Source organism: Paroedura picta, chromosome 6 (assembly GCF_049243985.1).
Source record: "Paroedura picta isolate Pp20150507F chromosome 6, Ppicta_v3.0, whole genome shotgun sequence".
Lineage (NCBI taxonomy): Eukaryota > Metazoa > Chordata > Lepidosauria > Squamata > Gekkonidae > Paroedura > Paroedura picta.
Window position 1 is genome coordinate 12224414 of NC_135374.1, and position 22781 is coordinate 12247194.

The 22781-nt window shown below is 46.2% G+C and overlaps 1 protein-coding gene across 7 annotated transcripts in view; it reads left to right on the plus strand.

Moving 5' to 3' along the window:
• Positions 1-22781, plus strand: part of FAT3 (FAT atypical cadherin 3) — a 570888-nt gene that overhangs the window by 387571 nt on the left and 160536 nt on the right. For all 7 annotated transcript variants that reach the window (XM_077341425.1, XM_077341429.1, XM_077341428.1 and 4 more), the window contains exon 4: positions 8063-8124. In XM_077341425.1, coding sequence (XP_077197540.1) covers positions 8063-8124 — 62 coding nt within the window. The remainder of the gene's footprint in view (positions 1-8062; positions 8125-22781) is intronic.

Here is a 22781-nt window from a genome sequence, read left to right on the forward strand (position 1 = left end):
ATCTATGTTTAGTTGGCTCCGTTATTTTTGGTCTCCCGTTTATCATTTTATACTGCGCTGACTCCAGCTTCCTTGGCCAACAGCCTTACAGCCTTCCTTGGGCATTCTCCATCACCCTGACGCTCTCCTTGGAAAGCACTATTTTGAGACATACAACACTGGGGCAGAACCATTCTGAGTCCTGCTAATCTTCCTTAATTGCACGAAGGAAGAACCGTGTTGTAGCCTAGTGAACCGGGGGGCGGGTTGGCTACTGCTTTGAGAAAATCTGGTATATGATCCCGAAGCAAGGGCAGAGCCAGCCGTGACATTACTAAATTTACAAAACTCTCCTTCCAGGTGGCCGTATTGTTGCTTGCGTACTGGTCACAAAGAATGTAGTGAGAGCGTAGGGATGCCAGAACCCTGCTGAGACTGAGGGGACCCCCATTTTGGTGTTGCTCCCCCTGTTTGGGGAGTTTCAGAAATGGGGGAAATTCCTCCTAGACAGCTGCTTTCAAGGGTAGTTGGCTTGTCCCCATGGACCTCCCACACAAACACACTCAGTGGGACCCCAAAGTGACTTGGGCACACCAAGCTCATGAGGGATGATGCTCTGGTTTGGGGGCAAGACTCTGTGATTAGAGGCCAAAAGCCAGAGCATCATCCTGATGTATCTGATGTACTGATATCACCATGCCTTCTGGGTTTGAATAAATGCGGGGGGGGCCTCCCTCCTATAATGCAGTGGTCCCCAACCCACGGGCCGCAGCCCGGTGCCGGGCCGCGAAGGCCTTGGAGCCGGGCCGTGGCTCCTTCTTCCCTCCCCCCCCCCGAAGCGAGAAGCTCACCAGGCCACGAGCAAATCGGCCGCCAAAGCGGCCGATTAGCTCGCGGCCCGGCAAGCTTCTTGTTTCGGGAGGGGGGGGAAAGAAGCTTGCCAAGCCGCAAGCTAATTGGCCGCTTTAGCGGCCGATTTGCTGGCGGCCCGGAGGGGCCGGGAGGGGGAGCCACGGCCGCCGGCATGGTGGCGGCGCAAACGCGCATGCACGGCAGTCTGCACATGCGCGTTTGCGCTGGGGCTGCCGTGCGTGCGTGGGCCCCCGGGCCGCCTTCTCTCCCCACTCCGGAGCAGCGGTCCGCGGCAGCCGAAAGGTTGCAGACTGCTGCTATAATGAGCAAGGGGTGCCCCGGCAGCGTTGGAAACCACCTACCCCCAGAATTTCACTGCCTATTTCTTCTTCCGGTGACCACCTGGTCTCCTCCGCTGGTAAGCGCGGGGGTGTGGACACGACTCCCAGACATTATGTTCCCCCCCCCAGTTAAGAATCTAGCATTAAAAGATCTTCTGTTAGATACAGTACGTCTGAGAGGTGCAATTCTAGCATGACGTTTGATTTATGCCGGATCTTAATATATTCATTGCGAGGCACTTTGCTGCATTAGAAAAATAACAAGCTTGTGCCATTTCATTTTTAGTGTTCTTTGGGGAGGAACAAATATATCTCCAGCCTTTGCGGGCAGCTCAGTTGTTGGATAGGTGCTACAAAAGGTGTAAATAACATAATTTATGCTGTCGTTGACTCTCAATGGGTCCATAAAAGCACTGACTGGAAGAGCTCAGATCCGAATCGCTCAGGCAAACACTCGCCCACACTCCAGTGACTGCAGCCAACCTGAGGCTAATGACTTGGAATGCAAAACTCCTCAGTCCTGAGGCAATGAGCCAGCTCAGACGTAAAGCCCCAACATGGCCCAGTATCGTGTGGGTCGGCCATCTTTTCAACGTGGTCTCCAATTCTGCTTGTGGTTGCATATCAAAAAAGGCAAGGTAATTGGAGCCAACGGAGGAGGAAAAGAGGTCACATGGTCCTGAGGCTCATGTATGTAACACAAAACACCGATTTGGTGTTTTTTCTGAACTGAGCTGCATGAGAGACTTCTTATAAAGTTCATCCTGCTGGAATGGCATCTCCCCAAGAATCCAGGGAATTTTAGTTTGGTGAGGCATCTGAGAATTTCTTGGTCGAGATTGCTTGCTCTTCTGCTTCCCAGAACTAGTCCCTATCCACCCTGATACCTGATTTAATTCTGACTTGTGTTTCGGGATGCAGGCTCTAAGTATGGCCTGGTGATCTCTCAGATTTACTGAAGACAACAGAGATGAGTTCAACTGGAGAAAATGGATGCTCTGGAGGGTGGACTCTATTACAATGGACCTCACTGAAGCTCCTGTCCCTCCCAGGATCCAGCTCCATATCTCCAAGAGGTTCCCAACCTGGCACTGGCAACTACTCTTGGTGTAGTGGTTAAGAGTGCGGATTTATAATCTGGCGAGCTGGGTTTGATTCCCCCCTCCTTCATATGCAGCCAGCTGGGTGACCTTGAATTCAGCATAGCACTGATAAAGCAGTTCTGACCGAGCAGTAATATCAGGGCTCTCTCAGCCTCACCTGCCTCACAGGGTGTCTGTTGTGGGGAGAGGAAAGGGAAGGCGATTGGAAGCCACTTTGAGACTCCTTCAGGTAGAGAAAAGCAGCATATAAGAACCAACTCTTCTTCTTCTTCTTCTTCTTCTTCTTCTTCTTCTTCTTCTTCTTCTTCTTCTTCTTCTTCTTCTTCTTCTTCTTCTCATCCTGCACCAGGGGCTGGAGGGGACCTGGCAACCCTACGTGTGTGATACACCCACCATTAGGGAGTTTAGGTTCATTTGTACCCATTGTGGGGGGAAATCCAATTATCCACAATGCCAGAGACTTCTTTCAAAATGCCATTTTAATAGCTGCAGTAATCAAAAGGGTGACACTGTGACTCATGTCCAAAATCCTGTGCCCTCGAGCTGCCCCGGACACCCAAATTAGGTCATCATCTAATCAACCACTCTGGACATCTGCTTGATAAATATCACCCAATTAGCTCAAGATATATTAGCATCTTTTTCGCCCCGTTTATGGGTTTTTTCCCTGTACAGGCAAGCTGCCAGGCACCTTGCGGATATCTTAGTCTGTATCATGGTCACTGCAGTACGTCTTTAGTCTTTACAGAGTTCACTCTCTCTAATGGCAGGACTTGTCCTTCCATCATGTGGAGATATTCTTTGTGGGATAGTGCATTTTCCTTTTCTATAGTTTTGAGACACCAGGAAAATAGCTGTTATAGCTCGTCCGGCTCTACAGATGCCACAAAATGTCTGCGAGATAGTTCATTTTCTGTGCCTTATTAAAGCAAGTAAGGATTCCCTAAGAAACATTGCCTGTCATTTTGTTCAGTCAGAGGGAAGACACTAAGGGGAATGTGAATTCCACATGATGAATCTTTGCCAGATCTGTGGCCGTTCCATCCTTGGTACCATTCGGCAGTCTGTGTAGGTCATGACCTTCTCAAAACTGGCAAAGGTTGTCTTCACCCCTCAAAGCATCTGATCAATGGTAGTCTTGTTTTAAGATCTGGGGTTTCTCTCTTAGTAGGTAAAATATTTTTTATTAAATTATCTCCATTCTCTTAGTAGGGTGATGGAAGAGTTTTTTAACCCCTTGTTACGCAGACATTTTCCATTTGAATCTTCACTTATACTTAAGGCAAAGAAGCTCCTTTGAACTTTGCCATTTTAAGACTGGCTTAGGGGACTACATAGCTCTCCTATACTCGAGTCTGAGGCATCCTTAAATACGAATAGATAAGAACCGGCACACAAACTAAAGTTCGTCATGAATTTTAGCCAAGTCAAAGCGATGTTCATGAACCAAAGAGCCACCACGAACTATCATATATTTTAAGGCATTTTGTGGTGGTTCAAGAAGAGCAGAAAGCAAGGATTCAAATGGCTCCAAGCTATTTAAATCCTTGCTTTCTGCTCTTCATGAAAAAGTTGAGTAGCAGGGAGCTCCAAGCCATTTAAACCCCTGCTTTATGTTCCCTGATCTCAGTGGATTTAAATGGCTCAAAACCATTTAAGCCCCTGATTTCTGATTTCTGCTTTCTGCTGCGTATAACAGGGAACAAAAAGCAATGCGTTAAAAAGCCCAGAGCCTTTTAAACCCCTGCTTTCTGCTGCCTGCTAAAAACAGCAATAGAAGGGCAGGGTCATGAGCCAATACAAATGGCTTTGGTCCATAGACCAACATATTGGTTCAAAAATGTGGTTAATGCCCATCCCTATCTTTAAACCTCGAATTTTCATTGTGGTTTTTTAATTTAATTTTGAGCTGTACGGAATATCCCAGAAGCAAAATGAAGACAATGTGTACTTTATATGTCCGAACTGCAAAGGTGATAATTCACATTGGAGGTAATGGTTCTAACAGAAAATATCAGTGTTAGGAAAATGTCAGGTCTTATGCCCCCAACTCCTGTGCCAATATCTTGGCACATATCCCTACTTTGTAAGGTATGTAGCATAATGCTTAATTCAGTCCTTTTATGAGTCCTTTTTGTTTTTATTTATCATCATCCATGTATCCAGTTTCAGCATGGCCCTGTCTGTGGATGTTTGAATCTGGACTAGAGCCATAAATAGACGGGACAGATTTTTAAGCAGATCTTGAACCATTATGACATGAATGGCCTTTGAGATCACAGCCACAACAATATTGCCAGTCTTGGACCTGGATTTCATTAATTAAAAATCTTTTTCTGCCCTTAAGGAGGACTCTGTTCAACTGTGTGGCATAATGGTTAGAGTTTCAGACTAGAATCTGAAAGAGGTTCAAATTTCCACTCAACCATGTGTGATTGTTGGATGACCTTGGGCTGGTCACTAGTTCACCGTTTAATCTACTCACAGATTGCTGCAAAATGCAAATCAAGGCGGGAAGAATGATGAAAGTTGCTTTCATTGGAGGAAACATCGGCTATAAATAAAGTCAAAATCACAGAGTTGGAAGGGACCTCCGGGGTTATCTAGTCCAACCCCCTGCAGAGTGCAAGAAATTCACAACTATCCACCTCCCTGCAGAATGCAGGAAATTCACAAGTACCTTCCCACCCACAGTGACCCCAATTCCACGCCCAGATGAGCCCCCCCCCTCCCCAATAAATGAAGCTGAAGAGTGGGAGGCACATGAAAGATGGGTGACTGGGTAAAAAAGAGAAAAGGAAGCCATAAAAGTGGGAAAGATATGACTGCTACCAGAAAGAGAGAAATATAGCGTGCGGAAAGGAATACAGACTTGCACCCCTGCAAGTCATTGTGAGTTCCCTGCTTTTGAGTGCTTATGTATACGTATACACTTTCGTTTCTCTCAACAACATCATTTTACAAGTTTCTTTACATGAACCAAGTAACTGGTATTTCTTCAGCAAATAAAACCTTCTTCAAGCAAAGGTTGGATACACACTTTTCTTGGATGCTTTAGGATGCTTAGGGCTGATCCTGCATTGAGCAGGGGGTTGGACTAGATGGCCTGTATGGCCCCTTCCAACTCTATGATTCTATGATTCTATGAAAATGACTTTTTGGTTAATCCCAGCCAACGTTAGAAATAAATATCATTCCTGCCGAAGGAAGGTTCTGCTTTAGAACAGAATTCTGCCAATAAAGCCGAACTGATTATCTGATGGAGGGGGGAAATTCATGGGAGAAACAAATGAAACGTAATGCTCCTGGTTTAACAGTCTCTTTACAAATGAAAACTCCCCACAGAAAGCATTCTACCTTTTTAACGAGCTGCATTATTTCATGTTTTCACTTATCTCACAGAGAGGTCATTTCGCTCACATTGCCCTGTCAGCACTCACAACAAAGGAATAAAAATGCAAGTTTAAAAAATAATTTCACATTTGCCCTTGGAATTATTATTATTACTATTTCATATTTAACAAATTCCCATTCATCGCAGATAAAAATACATCCTGTTTCGCACGGCAGGCTTACAGGGGTAATTATATTAAATGATATGTTTATTTATATCTCCAAGTCACATTTAAGGTATTTTCTGTGATTTATTTTTTTTTTAACTCGTGTTTCATTATATCAATCTCTAATTCACGGGGCGAGCTACATGAATTCGCTGTTAGTGTTTCAAAGGCATCTTATTCGCAGTAGGTCACAAAATTGCTTATATTATTGTGGTTCCTTTCAACATGCCTGCTGTGAGGAAGACTAGAGACTTGCGCATGGTGCTGAAAAGACCTCTGATGTATTAGGCTAGATCAGACTTTTTTCATGTTTGGATCACATACCCCTCTATATATGAAGAGAAGAAGGAAATGCCATTTATACTTTAAAAAAAAACAAACAGATCTGAGAAATACGTCAAGATATTAACGGATTTATCGTTGAATGAGCCATCTGAACCAATATCGAATCATAACGGAGGCAGGGAACCCTGAGATGTTTTTAGCCTGGAATTCTGACACTGGACGATGGACGCAGCCATAAAATGGCTGCCACAAGAGGCGGAACTGGCTACAAAATGGCCACTACAAGAGGCAGAGCCAACCACAAAAGATCTGCCTTCTGGGTAGAATGCCATGAAGTCCATCTAGCAGCATAGAATGCCAGAGAGTCCCTCTTCCAAAGTGGTCATTTCCTCCAAGGGAATTATTTTATTGAATCTAGAGACCAGCTATAATTCTGGAAGATTTCCAGGCCTCACCTGGAGAGCCAGTGTGGTGTAGTGGTTAAGAGCTCTAATCTGGAGAACCAGGTTTCATTCTTCCACCTGCAGCCAGCTGGGTGACCTTGGACCAGTCACGGTTCTCTCAGCCTCACCTCCCTCACAGGGTGGCTGTTGTGTGGAGAAGAAGGGAAGGCAATGGTAAGCCACTTTGAGATTCCATCTGTAATGAAAAGTAGACTGTAAAATCCAACTCTTCTTCTGACTTGAAGTTGGCAACCATAACCCAGGACTTGTTCATGTAGTAAACGCTTATGGCATTAGGCCTGAAGCACACTGATCTTTTTGAAGTGCACACCTGAAAATGTAAACTCTGGATGTGACAGTCAAGATAATCGCCCAATTATTGAAAAGACTTCGGATACTAGTCATTGTCAGCAGTGCAGACAGAAAGCAGTAGATTGTTTCCACTCATCACGTATTGGGAAAGGCAGAAGATTGCTTTAGTTTGACCCTTCTAATTGCAGTTAAAGAGGAAAATGAACATTAAAATTGCTTTAAGAAGTCAGTCAGGACTACAAATCACGGAGACTCTTTAGCATATGAGTTTCTTTGTTTAAGGACCACGCTGAGGCCATGCATTAGTGGAAGGACAGTAGTTAAAGGAAACGATATCAAGATTTATTTATTAATGTACAGGTCCTAATGGTCCTTGCTTCCTGTTTGGGCTACAAAATCCAAATGAAGGAGCAGAGCACCTGGTATCTGAACATGAACATCCAACCTGTGTCCATATCAAGGAAATAAAGGGTTTCCCAAGCCAGCCTTGGCTTTGCTAAGCAGCACAGCTGTAGTGTGTTCCATGGAACCACAAATGGCTTAGGCCAGGCTTTCTCAACCAGGGTTTCATGAAACCCTGGGGTTCTCTTGATGGCCCTGGAAGGGTTTCCCAAATGGGTGGAAGTTAATTGGTCACATTGACCTGTCCCTTCTCTCAAAATGGCCAATGATGGGCTTGGAGGGGGTGGGAAGGGGAGTGGCCAGGGGTGGGCATGTCCATAGCTCAGCTTCCCAACCAATATTCTGCACGATCGTGCCACTTCTCTGATTTCTGGAAGCCTGAAGGGGTTTCTTAATGGTAAAAAAATTGCTTAAAACTTTTGAATTACATTGGAGCAAATGGTTACCTCCCTGTAATGGACCGTTATCTTCCTCCCTCCATTCTAACGGAATCCGTATTGAAAGATTACCGCTAAATGCCTTTTTAACTGTACAAAGAAAATAACACATTTGCTTTTTATGGTAGAGGGCTTTATCTTTTTTTCCCCCTCCCTGTTGTAGTGCTTAACTGTAAGCCCTTTCCCATCTTTGTGGTGCCAATGTTCAAAAGAGAACAAGAACCCTGTGTACAATTCATGTACCACTTAATTTTTTCCCCCCTTTAGCCTTCCTTCATAGGATCCATGGGGAGACCATGTACTTGTCTGACCGTTATTGAAAAGCAAACCTTCTCCTCTTTCTTACAGGTCTCATAACCACGACGTCAAGAAAATTGGATCGAGAACAGCAGGCAGAACATTTTCTTGAGGTAAGATGAGAGAAGAAATCTGCTCTGAAAGGTGTTTTTGGGATAATAATTAGGGAGACCCAAGTTGAGGTGAATTGACGCCACAGGAAGCCACAGGCCCTCTGTTTGAAAGATCTGAGCAAGGCTGTTAAGGATAGGACTTTTGGGGAGGTCATGCATTCATGAGGTCACCATAACTTGGAGGCAACTTTCAGATGAGTAGCCGTGTTGGTCTGAAGTAGCACAATAAAATCAGAGCCCAGTAGCACCTTTAAGACCAACAAAGATTTATTCAAGGCATAAGCTGAGGAAACAGTGCTTGCACTTGAAAGATCACGCCTTGAATAAATCTTTGCTGGTCTTAAAGATGCTACTGGACTCTGATTTGATTGGATTTTATTGGAGGCAGCAGTTCATGCAATTTTGAAATCAGGAAAAAAAAAAAAAATTGGTTGCACTAAATGCTTTTCTCAGCGTCCTGAGCGCTCTCTAAATTCACTTGACGTTTCGGTTTGATCGGATGACGTTCTAGAGAGGGTCAGTCAGCCTCCCCGAAGAACCACTTCTATTATTCCCCCAAATCTTCCTATTTCTCTTGAGGTTCTTCAGACGTTTCGTCGAAAGAACAACTCTCCAATTCGCTATGAATTTTCTTTGAAGCGACATAGTCGTTGGCGATCGTTCTGCTCCTGATGAACTAAGTGCACATGGGGCCCAAGGAGAAAAAAAAAGCAGGCCATAACATGTTCTGCAACTCAGTAAGCTGGGCCATTGTGCCTTAATGGTGCCATTTTTACTACCGAGGAAAAGCAGCCAACTGAAATTAACTTGGAGGGGAAATCTGTGCGTTAATGAGAAATTTGGGAGCCTGTATCTTTTTCACTGGGCACACAGCAGAACAAAACGGGCCGAGTTCTCCTTAAAATTAAAAAAAAAAAAAGCTCATATATTTTAATGGAGAACGAGTGGAAGAGGAAATCATTTATTACCATTTAGGCTTTAGTTGTCTGAGCGAGATTTACTCATGTTCCTCTAATGGGGAAACCAGTACCCAGCATTTTGCGGTAATAGGATGAAGCGGAACACAAAACCCCGTCGTGGCAGGCCCTTCTAGCCAGTGAGTAATCAGAGAGAATGATTTAATGTCCTACTGCTTGGGGATCTTCTAGACTAGAAGAAGCCAAATTATAGACTGGCAGGTGCAAAAGATTAGAGGCCCGCATAGGCCATTCTCCGATGTTAATAATGCATTAACATTTTTGCCTCTTTGGCAGCGCATTCGTCCATGCCAAAAACAAACAGACTGTTGACAGTTCGGTGCAAAGTTGTCTAGAAGGGAAGCGTTCCTTTTATGACACTTGCTTAGCGTTTTGTGAAACGGTTGGCTCTTAATGTGGTTAATTAACCTCCTGGGGGAACCCTTAATTGCCAATATAACAGTGGTCTTCCCGTCGTCCTGCTTCAGCCTTCCGGATTTGTTTCATACTCTTCCTCCCATTAGAGGCTGACTGACATAAAAAGAGAATAAAATTGGCTCCCCGTGAAAAGCTGTCTGACGGGAGGTTGACCTGAAGGCTTCCGTTTTCCGCTTCCGCGGTGCGTGGGTGCAAGCCCGGGAGAGGGGAAGGGGAGCGGCAGCGCTGATGGGCTCATGGGAGGATGGAGGTCTCTTAATTATTTCTTGAAATAAGCCTGCTCCTCAGTTCCACTAATTTTGACTGTGACACATAATACCCTGAAAGGTCTTTCTTTACCCTATTCATAACGAATCAATGCCAAGCTTGAATCGTCGGAAAGCATTGGAGCTCCATAGGTGGACATAGGTTTGCCTTTCCTACGGTGATTTAACATGCGGAGGTGAATTTTCCATTATGACTTCAAAATCAGTATCCTGGGTAGTTACAGCCAATATATTTGTGAAGATAGGATCATGGGGAGGTGTTTTTATTGGGGTTTTGTGTGTATGTGTGTGTATGTGTGTTGTTGACCAATAATAGATTAGAAGAAGAAGAAGAGTTGGTTCTTATATGCCGCTTTTCTCTACCCGAAGGAGTCTCAAAGCGGCTTACAGTCACCTTCCCTTTCCTCTCCCCACCACAGACACCCTGTGAGGGAGGTGAGGCTGAGAGAGCCCTGATATCACTGCTCAGTCAGAACAGCTTTATCAGTGCTGTGGCGAGCCCAAGGCCACCCAGCATGTGGGGGAGCGCAGAGTCGAACCCGGCTCGCCAGATTAGAAGTCCGCACTTCTAACCACTACACCAAGCTGGTTTAGAGGACCTGTCACTTTATTTGTGATGCAATGTCTCTGACAACCACAACTCAGTCAGTTTATTAACACACCAAATAAGAGAAATCAGCAGTGGAGTGCAGGAAGCAAAGGCAAGGATCGATAAACAACCAGAAAACGAGATTCCTTAAATATATTCCAGGTGTGATCGGAGAATAAGCTTACTTAAAGAAACATACATCACACTTGGGATCTCTAGGTGTCCACCAGATCACCCTTCTATATCTTCCTGACTCTCTCAAAAGCTTCTCAAAGATTGATGATGCAAGATGTCTTCTGCAGATTCTTTCTTGGCAATGATTGCTTTTGCTGATTGTTGACATGGCTTTTAATCTATAGATTACCCATTTCCCCCAACCTTCCTCCAAAGAGTTCAGAGCTCATGTTCCTCTCCTTCTCCATCTTATCTGTGCAATGATCCCAGGAAGGTAGTTTTTACTGATAGAGAGTATGGTTGGCCTGAGGTTACCTACTAAGCTTCAAGGAATATGAAGCCCTGGAAGCCCTGGCCCCATAGGAGCATTCTGACCATTGTGCCATGCTGGCTCCCTCTTGGTGGTTGTTTTAAGCCATTTAAGAAAAAGGAAAAGCATGATTTCAACTACTGAACAATTTCAACAAAATTCTACTAAAGTATACTTGCCAGTGTGATATAGTGGTTAAGAGCAGTGGCTTCTAATCTGGCGTGCTGGTTTTGATTCCCTGCTCCTCTTCATGCTGCCAGCTGGGCCACGTTGGACTAGTCACAGTTCTGTTAGAGCTGTTCTCACAGAGCCGTTTCTCTCAGAGCTACCTCAGCTCTATCAACCTCACAGGGTGCCTGTTGTGGGGAGAGGATGGGAAGGCGACTGTAAGCAGCTTTGAGACTCCTTTGGCCAGTGAAAAGCAGGGTATAAAAATCCAACTCTTCTTCTTCTTAGAATTCTATGGCCTATATTGGAGTAGCAATCTTGTCAGCTCATTGAAGCTAAGTACGCTTGGCCCTGGCTAGTACCTGGATGGGAAACCAACAAGGATGAGCAGGGCTGCTACTCATAAGCCCGGGAATAGCAAACCACCGTTGTTCCCTTCTTGCTTTGAAAACTCTGCCAGGTTGCCATAAGTCTATGTATCTCTTTTTGGAGTATAGGATGCTTAATGTACATTGCTACCATAATCATTATTATGATAATGACTATGGTCATTATCTCTATATTGCACATGGCCAGGAAGCAGGATAATCGAAGCGTACCCAAAACTACAGCCCAAAACTACACACACACAAAATGTTGGGTGTACAAAGTTTTATTTTAGTACTAGATTTAAAGCCCGTTGTACTTGTAAATACAACGGGCGCTAGAAAGGGTGGATGGGAGGAGAGAGTTGTGTGAATGAAGAAGACAGATCTGCAAGGAGGAAGAAAAGAAGGGAAGAATGCAGAGGGGGTGGAAGGCAGGTGTATGGTAAGGAGGGGGGGGCATAGGTGGCCGAGTTAAAGAGTGAATGGAGAAGATAGGGAGGGAGGAACAGCAGGGAGGGATGGAATGGAGGGAGGAAATGGAGGGAAAGAGGGAATGGAAGAAGGGAGGAAATGGAGGGAGGAAATGGAGGGGAGGGAAAGAGGGAATGGAAGAAGGGAGGGAATGGAGGGAATGGAGAAGACAGGGAGGGAGGGAGAAGAGCGAGGGCACAAAATAAAAAAAATATAAGGGTTTGAGAGGGCTCCTTGCCCCCGACCAGTCCTGGCAGTGGTGTGGTCTTCCCCCTGTGGCTTCTGGGCCTGGCGGGAAGGCCTCCCTCCTCCCCTCCCCCCAGTGGCAGCGCAGCCTTCCCACCGGGCCTAGAAGGTTATAAAGTAATGAGGCCCCGGGTGTGCTTCTGGGCCCAGGGGGAAGGCCTCCCTCTGTACTCACGCTGTCGCGCCTGGCTGGAACTCTGGTTTGTCCTGGTGAGGGCCCAATCGGAACGTTTTTTGCGTCTTCCAATTGGGCCCCCACCCTACTGCCTAGAATTCTTGTCCTGGTGAGGCTGTCCTGGTGATTGGGCCCGAACCCGAACCGGCCCGCCCACTCTCCACCCACTTAGCCCTTAACCAATTATTTATACCGCTCCCCGAGCGTTTAAAGATAATTTTATTTTAATTCGGTTGTAGGATATAGAAAGTAAAAACACTTAATTTATCTGTAGTGGCATCGGCACCAGGGAATTCTAGCACTGATCTAACTCTGCTGATCAATGTTCTACAGGAAAAAAAGGAAAATCCGACGGCAGCTTAAATGTTGCTCTTCTTCTAAGCCGTCAAGCCGGATTTTTCTTTCTTATTCTCATTCGACGAGCCCTCATTTGTACCTTTGGAGCAATGTTCAGCAACAGATCTCATCCCCTGTGCCCCAAGTCACTGTTCTCTTTACCTGTTTGCACACCGGTGGTCATGTTTCTCCAAATGCCCAAAGTCACTTAACACCAGCCAGTCCATCACCATTACATGAATCCCAGTGGTTAAGTCCTGCTACGTAACTGGCTTCAAAAATGGAGGTCCATCTTTCTGGAATGGCCACCTCATTTCAGGAGACCCTTTATGAACTCTCACTTCTTAGCAGTCATGGAAGTTATAACATAAATTTGCCACCTTGAAGTTTGCATTTGCCTCTGCCAGGTATGGGCTAGACTTGGCAGTTTACAGACTGTGTGTGTGCTTTCCCCCCCACCCCTTCCCTACAAATGGTGTGAGATTGAACTGGATGGGAATGACTCACACATGACATTACTTTATAACCTTCAGCCACCTGGATGCAATTTCTCTGATGATTCCACACATAAACAATACCTTAAATGCTCAGTGCCTGGGATGGGGGTGGTTCTTTGACCATTAGAAGTGGTAAAAGAAATGGCATTCCGATGGGCCACCTGCTTATGGAACCCGATAGATGAAAATAACTACCTTCTGTAAAGTGAGCCGTGATTGCAGATCCAACCGTGTACTTGCTTCCTTGCAACCCAGGCCAACCTAGCAATTACAGCAAGTCTCTCTTTCTTCCTCTTGCAGTTGCCCAGTCAGGTGGATGGGAGAGAGAAAATGAAAGATGGTTTTGTGTTGTTTCCTTTTTAAGAGGAGGTTCTCACTACCTTGTATTGTCATTCATCCATAAAATGTTAGGGGCGGGGGAAGGAGGAATAACACTGAAAATTGGGATGGTTGCTCACAAGGGGTCTTCAGTTTTTCAAGTGGAAGGAGATGCTTAACTGCCTTCAGAATGTTTCTCTGTACATACCTTCTTGAGAAAGCATTGAATGGATGGATGGTGTAGGTGTTTGTTTTCTGGGAGAGGTCAGGAATTATTTGGTTTAGGACAGGGGTAGTCAAACTGCGGCCCTCCAGATGTCCATGGACTACAACTCCCAGGAGCCCCTGCCAGCAAATGGTTTAGGAGTTGGTTTGGGAGTGGGTATAATAAAAATGAATAATAATTTTGGTCTGGGTTCTATAGAATCATAGAATCATAGAATCAATCCATTAAGCAATGTTTGAAGCCTTCCCCCAACATAAGGAACCTTCCAGCTTGGCGTAGGGGTCAAGAGCAGCAGCTTCTAATCTGGCGAGCCAGGTTTGATTCCCTGCTCCTCCACCTGCAGCCAGCTGGGTGACCTTGGGCTAGTCACAGCCCAGACATGCCGTCTGAAAGTTTTGCCCATAAGGCTGGGAGTTCAATCCCAGCAGCCGGCTCAAGGTTGACTCAGCCTTCCATCCTTCCGAGGTCGGTAAAATGAGTACCCAGCTTGCTGCTGGGGGGTAAACGGTCATGACTGGGGAAGGCACTGGCATACCACCCCGTATTGAGTCTGCCATGAAAACGCTGGAGGGCGTCACCCCAAGGGTCAGACATGACTCGGTGCTTGCACAGGGGATACCTTTAACACAAACTCACACACGTAGTTCAAGATTCATGTGGCTGCCAATGAAAACAGCCACCATCCATGAAGTGCAGCTGTCCATTCTTAACTCCTAATCCAACCGGCCTCAGGTCCTGCCATCAATGCATTGTGCATTGTGCATTTCCCCTCCCTCCTACAGCAGCTTCCTTACCTGCTGCTGACAGGCTGGAGGAAATGCTCCCATCAAAATGACAGAATCAGTTTCCCTAATGGCAACAGAGAAGGAGGGGCAGAACATGGCACCGAGCTATAGTCTTCCTGCATAGACATCAGGCTGATCCTCGGATAGCAACCCCCTTAAGCATTTTACCCAACAAACATTTCCCAAGTGCCTCTTTCCCCACCACCTATTTGCTGCTTGTTCATATATTGAAATCAGTATGTCTGGTTTTGTTCAGATAGCTAATGGAGTGACAGCTGTCTGATACATATGCCGAAAGTGAATTGTTCTCTGGTAGGAATATACAACTGGAGAGAGAGAGAGAGAATATAAAGTGTTGTTCTCTGATAGGAATATATAACTGGAGAGAGAGAGAGAGAATATAAAGTGTGCCTCTCCTGCTCTGCCAGTATCCATGTGCAGTTTGATGGAACTCAAAACGTTTAATCCAGTTACAGCTCATTGACTTGCACATCGGTGCATAAAAACAAGAAAAATGGATCCTGAAGCCTTTGTTCTCAGTCCCGTAACTGAGAGGGCTTTTTTGGAATGCACTATAGCCAACGTGGGTCCATTCATGCCATGAGAGATAGAGATAGCTAGCTCTCAAAAGCCCATTTTGCACCTGATGAGCATCGATTTTTAGGAATCTCTTGCCCTAGGCGCTGTCTTGCCCCTCCCCCATTAGCAGGGGTGCTAGCTGGTAAAAGATTTGGGTTCTATGGCGTTCCATCATCATGGCGTCATTATTATGTGTTTGTTTCCTGAGCAATGTCCTTAACAGTCTGGGACCCTTGTATCTATGGCTCTTCCACTCCACCCCCCAAGAGCATGAAGATCCAGTGGCCAACACTTCAGCAAACTTCAGCAAGCTCCCCAACCCAAACGAGATAAGATTGGCCTCAGCAAGAGCCATGGCTTTTTCAGTCCTTGCCCCAACGTGGTGTAACTCTCTCCCTGATGAGATCAGGGCCCTCCTGGACCTTCAACAGTTCTGGAGGGCCTGCAAGACAGAGTTGTTCCACCAGGCCAATGGTTGAAGCCAGGAAATTGAAGCCAGATAAGATTGGCCTCAGCAAGAGCCATGGCTTTTTCAGTCCTTGCCCCAACCTGGTGTAACTCTCTCCCTGATGAGATCAGGGCCCTCCTGGACCTTCAACAGTTCTGGAGGGCCTGCAAGACAGAGTTGTTCCACCAGGCCAATGGTTGAAGCCAGGAAATTGAAGCCAGATAAGATTGGCCTCAGCAAGAGCCATGGCTTTTTCAGTCCTTGCCCCAACGTGGTGTAACTCTCTCCCTGATGAGATCAGGGCCCTCCTGGACCTTCAACAGTTCTGGAGGGCCTGCAAGACAGAGTTGTTCCACCAGGCCAATGGTTGAAGCCAGGAAATTGAAGCCAGATAAGATTGGCCTCAGCAAGAGCCATGGCTTTTTCATGGCCCCAACCTGGTGTAACTCTCTCCCTGATGAGATCAGGGCCCTCCTGGACCTTCAACAGTTCTGGAGGGCCTGCAAGACAGAGTTGTTCCACCAGGCCAATGGTTGAAGCCAGGAAATTGAAGCCAGATAAGATTGGCCTCAGCAAGAGCCATGGCTTTTTCAGTCCTTGCCCCAACGTGGTGTAACTCTCTCCCTGATGAGATCAGGGCCCTCCTGGACCTTCAACAGTTCTGGAGGGCCTGCAAGACAGAGTTGTTCCACCAGGCCAGTGGTTGAAGCGAGGAAATGAACACCGAGACAACGCTGGTCTCCCTCCTCAAAACACACCATCCTCAAACCAACTGTCCCTTTCATAAGACCTTAAATAGGGGTAGTCTAATGAGTTAATAATAAAATGTAATTAACAATTACATTTAGAAAGTTAAATTATTATCAACTGCTTACTAATGTCATTTTACCACATGTACATGCCTATTGTTACCCGCCCTGAGCTAACTTGGAGGAGGGGGTGGGGGACGGAAGGCGATTGGCTGGCCCCTGGACAGACAGGCAAGCCGGTTGGAGGAGGAGGCACTCAGGGGCGGGACTGCTGCCCTGAGTGGGTGTTAAGCGCTGAGTGGCACTTAAGCCATGAGACATGCTCCTCCTCCAAGCCCTTACCAGAAATATATTATGTGGAACAGATAATTGTTTATATATTGTTTTAAGCTCTTGCTGGAAACTACCCTGAGCCCACGTGTGGATGGGCAGTATACAAGTCAATTCATAAAGGAATGATCGACAACCACAGTTTTCTTTTCTTTCTTTCTTTTGGCTTTGCTGTAAGCTATGTGGCCTCTAATAATACAGAAGGTTCTAGGCAACTTTGGGAGGTTGGTTTGCTATCCTGCCAGCTCAAGGATTTTCAGTCTCACAGGGGCCTGGTTTGCTTGTAAGATGAAAGCTGCCAGTGTGTTTAGACATTGCAAAAAGCTTTAAGTTTGTATTCTAAAATGCTGACCTGTTAATTTAATTTTGCTTATGTAGGGAAACCGGCTGTTGTGAAATTCTTGCTGTAAGTCTCCTGCGGAGTCATCCTGAAATAGTCTCTGGTTCTGTTGAATTTGGTCTGTGCCGAATAAAGTTATGAGATGCTGGGGCTACACCCGACCACATACGGCTTTCGTTCTGCTTGAGTTTCCCCTGGGCTTGCGGCAAGCCCAAATCAATGAGGGGAGGGGCCACTTACCAGTCACCCAAACTTAACCTTAATTGTATGGCAGTTTCATTTCTGGGAAATGCAGAAGTTATTTCAGAGAACTTCTGTTTCAGAAGTTCAGTTCTTCTTGGTCAGTTCTTTTACGGGATTTTAATGGGGTTTTATTGCATTGTGGGGTTTTGTGGTGTAACCCGCCACAAGGCAGTGTGCCAAGAGTGGCGGGAAACAAATCTGATTGATTGATTGATTGATTGATTGATTGATTGATTGATTGAGTGAGTGAGTGAGTGAGTGAGTGAGTGATTCATTCATTCATTCATTCATTCATTCATTCATTCATTCATTCATTCATATGCAAGCCATAAGAAGCCATAATCTGGTGCCCTCTTGTAGAGACGTTTAGCTTCAGGCACAACTTTGTCTGTGTTGTTCCCCAGAAGAAAAGACAGATATTCTTGTGCATTTAAAATATCTCTTATCTCTCATCCAGGGTCACTCCCAGAACTTGAAGTAGCTTGTGTAACCCCAGAGAACTAGGGTTATGTAATGAATAGAAAGTCAGGCTCAGCCTGAGGAGATCCAAGTTCAAAGTTCTACTCACTATAAAACAAATTGGATCACCTTGGGCCAGTTATTCTTAGCCCAACCTACCCCTAAGCTTGTTGTGAGGATAAACTGGTGAAAGGACATACTAAAAATGTGTAAAGCAAATGTTTGCCTCTTCAGTGTGCCTTAATGCAGGGGTAGTCAACCTGTGGTCCTCCAGTTGTTCATGGACTACAATTTCCACGAGCCCCTGCCAGCAAACGCTAGCAGGGGCTCATGGACATCTAGAGGACCACAGGTTGACTACCGCTGCCTTAATGTATATATACTGGTCTGCAGTCACATGGCGGGGGTAGACAAACTGTGGCTCTCCAGATGTCCATGGACTACAATGCCCATGGGCCCCTGAAGGAGTTCCAAAGCAGCTTCCAACCACCTTCCCTTCCTCTCCCCACAACAGACTACCTGTGAAGGAGGTGGGGCTGAAAGAGCTCTGAGAGAAACTGTTCTATGAAAACAGCCGTATATGGACTGTGACTGGCCTAAGCTAACCCAGCTGGCTGCATGTGGAGGAGTGGGGAATCAAACCCGTATCTCCAGGTTAGAAGCCACTCAAAAGACCAAACTCTTAAGCACTAAACCATTAGGGGCCGGGGATTCCCCCACTCTGGTCCTCTCCCCCTTCATGCCAGTTAGCTGGCCAGAGGGGGACTGACTGACAGGAAAAATGGGCCTTGGCCTGCTACACCGCAGCATCACTTCTGGAGTGAACTGGAAATGATGACAAGATACCATTGTTAATGCAGGGATCCTCTGGTTTGGGGACAAAAACTCTATGGTAAAAATGACTTCTATCATAGAGTTTTCACCCAAATCCTAGAATGTCACCTAGAATGTGAGGGCATCACTTCTCACACTCGCCAGAATTGACCTCACCACATTGTCGGTGATACAGGCCTTGCAACCCTATAGGAGGAGACTTTCTGATCAATGGGATAAGAAGATAAGACATTCAGGAGCGGGAAGAAAACAAAACAGGGTTTCATGGAAGAAGATATGGAAAAGAAGTTTGCCCAGGCACCATTTAAGATTTGCTTCAATGTTGCCATTCTATAGCACTAAGTGACAACTAGTTTCTGCATGGAGACAGCAACACAGAAGGTGATCGGTGCTCCATGGGTACTCCCATGGAGAGCAGCATGGAGTTCATGGGATTAGCCTCCTACGTAGGGTTGTTAGCCTCCTGGTGGGGGCTGGATCTCTCCCAAATTGATGTCCAGATGACATAGATGGAATAAATGGCTGCTTTGGGAGGTGAACTCAATGACATTCTATCCCATTGGAGTCCTTCGCCTTCCTCTCCAGGCTCCACCTCCAAACCGGTCTTTCCCAAGCAGAAATGGGCAGCCTTATTCCAACCCCTCCTTCTATTTGTAGCAGCAGCTAAGAAAAACCTGGAGAGTCGCCCCTGCTTCCCTGATTGGGCCAACCGTTGATTAGTTAGTACAGTCTAAGACTTCCTCGCCCATTTCCCACCCGTCAGAGAGGTTAACAGAAGCAAACTCTGGCCAGGTGGGCCCTTATTCCATTTTAATTTGGAATTAATCGTCCTATCCGTTGCCTTGTCCTAGCAACACTTAATTGAATATTTCACAGGCAAATATAATTAATTTGCTCTAAATTAGGCAAACGGGCGCTTGTTCCGTCCCGATTCAACTCAGAACGGCGGAGCTAGGAGAACATTGTTTGCAGTTGTCGTTTGTTAGCGACAGACGCAATCTGGAGCACTCTGTTATATCTCACTGTCAGCGGTGCTGCCTTTTTTTCGATGAATATACTCAGAGATTAGCTAGGGTTCACGGATTTTTCTTACTCGGCCGCATGCTTCTTCAGTTCTGTGGCGGATTTGTTTTGTCCCCACCCACCAGCACAAATAAGGCTGGTACAACAGTCCTCCTTCTTATTGCATCTCCCTCCGGGGCATTCGCCATGCTCGATGCCTTCCCAGACAGAGAGGCGTCCGTAAGGGCCTTCTGATTTATTAAATCTCTACACTTCTCTCCCCCCCTCCTCCCAATATATGTTCCAGCATTTCAAAGATTCACAAACAGCAGGGCGTCTTTCGCTGCTTGCCTTTACAAGCTTTCCGTGTTATCTGAAGTGTATCTTTAGCGCTGTGTTATGTTATTTTTACAACATTTAAGGTCCTCGTGCATTGGCCACGGACTTCTCATTTGCTAATGCTGCATTGCTTTCAGTTACGTGATATAGGCACCGTGGGCTTTCTTCCTGTGCCTATAATAGCAACTCCAGACATGGGCTGACCCAGTTAACCCAGCCAGACTGGTGGGCCATGACCAGTTTATCCATGTAGCACGTGCTAAGGGCCCCATGTTTCTGGGGCCCTGCATGGTGCCTTCTCCCCATGGATCAGGGCTGTAGCCTCTCTCCTCCCCCATTTTCCCTCTTTAAGGACACTCGGAGTGATGCCCCTTTTCACTGTGGGGGACCCCTCCGCCCCCTTCTGACTGCTCCCACCACAGATGTACTCTGCTAGGGCCCTGGAAATCCTTAAGCTGGCTCTGGTGCTCGAGGCCCCGCAAAAACAAACCACTCCTGTTGGAGTTTGTGTGTGTCTTTCTGAGCGGGTTGAAGGGCAGAGATTTCTGTCCTGTTGGATTGTCGCCTCGACCACAATGTACCCATCCAGCCAAAATGGGCTTCGGTACACAGAGTTTAAAATCAGTATTGAGCTGCTAAAATAGACAACACAGCGAGAATTTAGGATCCCGCTGATATTTCTCTTCCTCTAGTTTAACAAAATAACATATCATTTCGACCCAAATGCCTGTTCTACACCAGCCGTCATGGACGCAAAGCTCCAGAATTGTCATAATTTGTATTGCCGTAAAATGGTGTTTTTATTGTCATAAAATGGTCAGAATTGTCATAAAATATATCCACCAGAAGCCCTCGGATTCACGCTGGGATTGTGTGGAATAAACATGGTACCCTTCAATTTTGTCTTCCCTTTAACTCATTTTTCAAAGGCAGGGGAAACTTTACCGTGCTAACACAGGTAGGGGGATCATCACTCAAAACAAGATTAGCTACATAGTGGGAACTTGAGAACAACATTAAGAGTTATAGAATTATTAAGCTTGGCATGCAGATATAACAGCGGTTCCCAAATTTCTGTTCTCTGGGGGGCAGTGGGATTACCTGGGAGGTGCTAAGTGGCAAGGAGGCATGGAGGAGCGGCGGAGGTGGGCTTCTTTGACTACGCTGTTCACTTATTTTCAATAGACCTTAAAAATGACAGATGGCACTTCAGGTTTCAGCACAGTGCTGAAATCTGGTGGAAACAATTGCAGGTTTAAGTAAACACTCCACCAGAGCTCGACTTAGCCCAGGATAACGTGTTTGGGGAAGCTATCAGACTTTGAAAAGCTGGTGTCGCTGGATCAGTCACATCAATTTCGTTGAATAAATTAAACCAGTAAGTTTTTATGTATTTACTAGGGACAAAGTCCATTGCATTCAGGAATACAATGGGTGCTAGATTGGCATGGACTAGAAGAACTCTGTGGACAGCCTCTCCCTCCTCCCAGGACTTGGAAAGGCTGCAGGCAGCTGTTAGGGAACTCACCAGCAGGGGCAGCTCTCCTGGGGCAGGGATCTGCAGCCTCCGAGCCTCAGAGGGAAGTGGAAGGAGAAGGGGGTGGTCAGGGGTGGGGGATAGAAGGCAATTGGCTGGCTGCTGGACAGACAGGCAAGCCAGTTGTTGGAGGAGGCATTCAGGGGCAGGACAGTCGGCCTGAGTTGGGTGTTAAATGCTGAGTAGCACTTAAGCCATGAGACCAGCTCCTCCTCCTAGGCCTTACAAGAAATATTAAGGGGAACAGATTATGTTGATTTATATACCACCCCTCTTGGACTAGCCATTTCAGGGCGGCAAACAACATTTTAAATATATAGTAAGAATGAAAATAAAAGTTACATTATTAAGAAACAATAAAAACATCTAAAATGTTACAACCATAAATTAAGCAGCTGTCAGCACCCATACCGTGATTGTAAAATGGCAATGTTGCTAGCAAGATGGTACCAGGAGGCAGAAGTCAAGGGGGGGTTGGGCAAAGGACCGGGAGGGAAGCCCAGTTCATTAATACACAATGATTGTTCAGCTGTTCAATTGGCCTTAACTGTAAGCGTGGCAAAAGAGCTCCTTTTAATTGAATTTTGGGTAAATGTGCAATTAATTGTTATAGTTTGTAGCTTTGTAGTTAGCAACTTCCTTAGTGGATTGTGTTACGCATGGCAGGACCGCTGCCTCCCCAACTAGCATACTGTCTTCCATAACCAATGGCACTCCTCTATAGTCTAGGCCAGGGGTAGTCAAACTGCGGCCCTCCAGATGTCCATGGACTACAATTCCCAGGAGCCCCTGCCAGCATTCGCTGGCAGGGGCTCCTGGGAATTGTAGTCCATGGACATCTGGAGGGCCGCAGTTTGACTACCCCTGGTCTAGGCTTATGCCAAAGCCATGGCACTGTTAAAGTCTGCCAAGTCAGGTCAGACTCCACCTTAAAGAGCTTGCTCTTGGTCACAGGTTCAGAAAGGCAGTCTCTGCCTGACACAGGTACCTCCTGACTCAAGATTGCTTTCCTCCTAAACCCCACCACCACCACCACCCCAGTGTATTGCTGATTTAGTGGACCAGCTAAAACCAGTTTGCCCAGAGGCTCCTAGGCAAATCTCTTTGTTAGAGAGCCAGTTTGGTAGAGAGCCAGTTTCGTGTAGTGGTTAGGAGTGTGGACTTCTAATCTGGCAAGCAGGGTTCGATTCTGCGCTCCCCCACATGCAACCAGCCGGGTGAACTTGGGCTCGCCATGGCACTGATAAAACTGTTCTGACCGAGCAGTGATATCAGCGCTCTCTCAGCCTCACCCACCCCATAGCGTGTCTGTTGCGGGGAGAGGAATGGGAAAGCGACTGTAAGCCACTTTGAGCCTCCTTCGGGTAGGGAAAAGCAGCATATAAGAACCAACTCTTCTTCTTCTTCAGTAATATGAGGGCTCTCTCAGCCTCTCCTCCCTCACAGGGTGTCTGTTGCGGGGAGAGGAATGGGA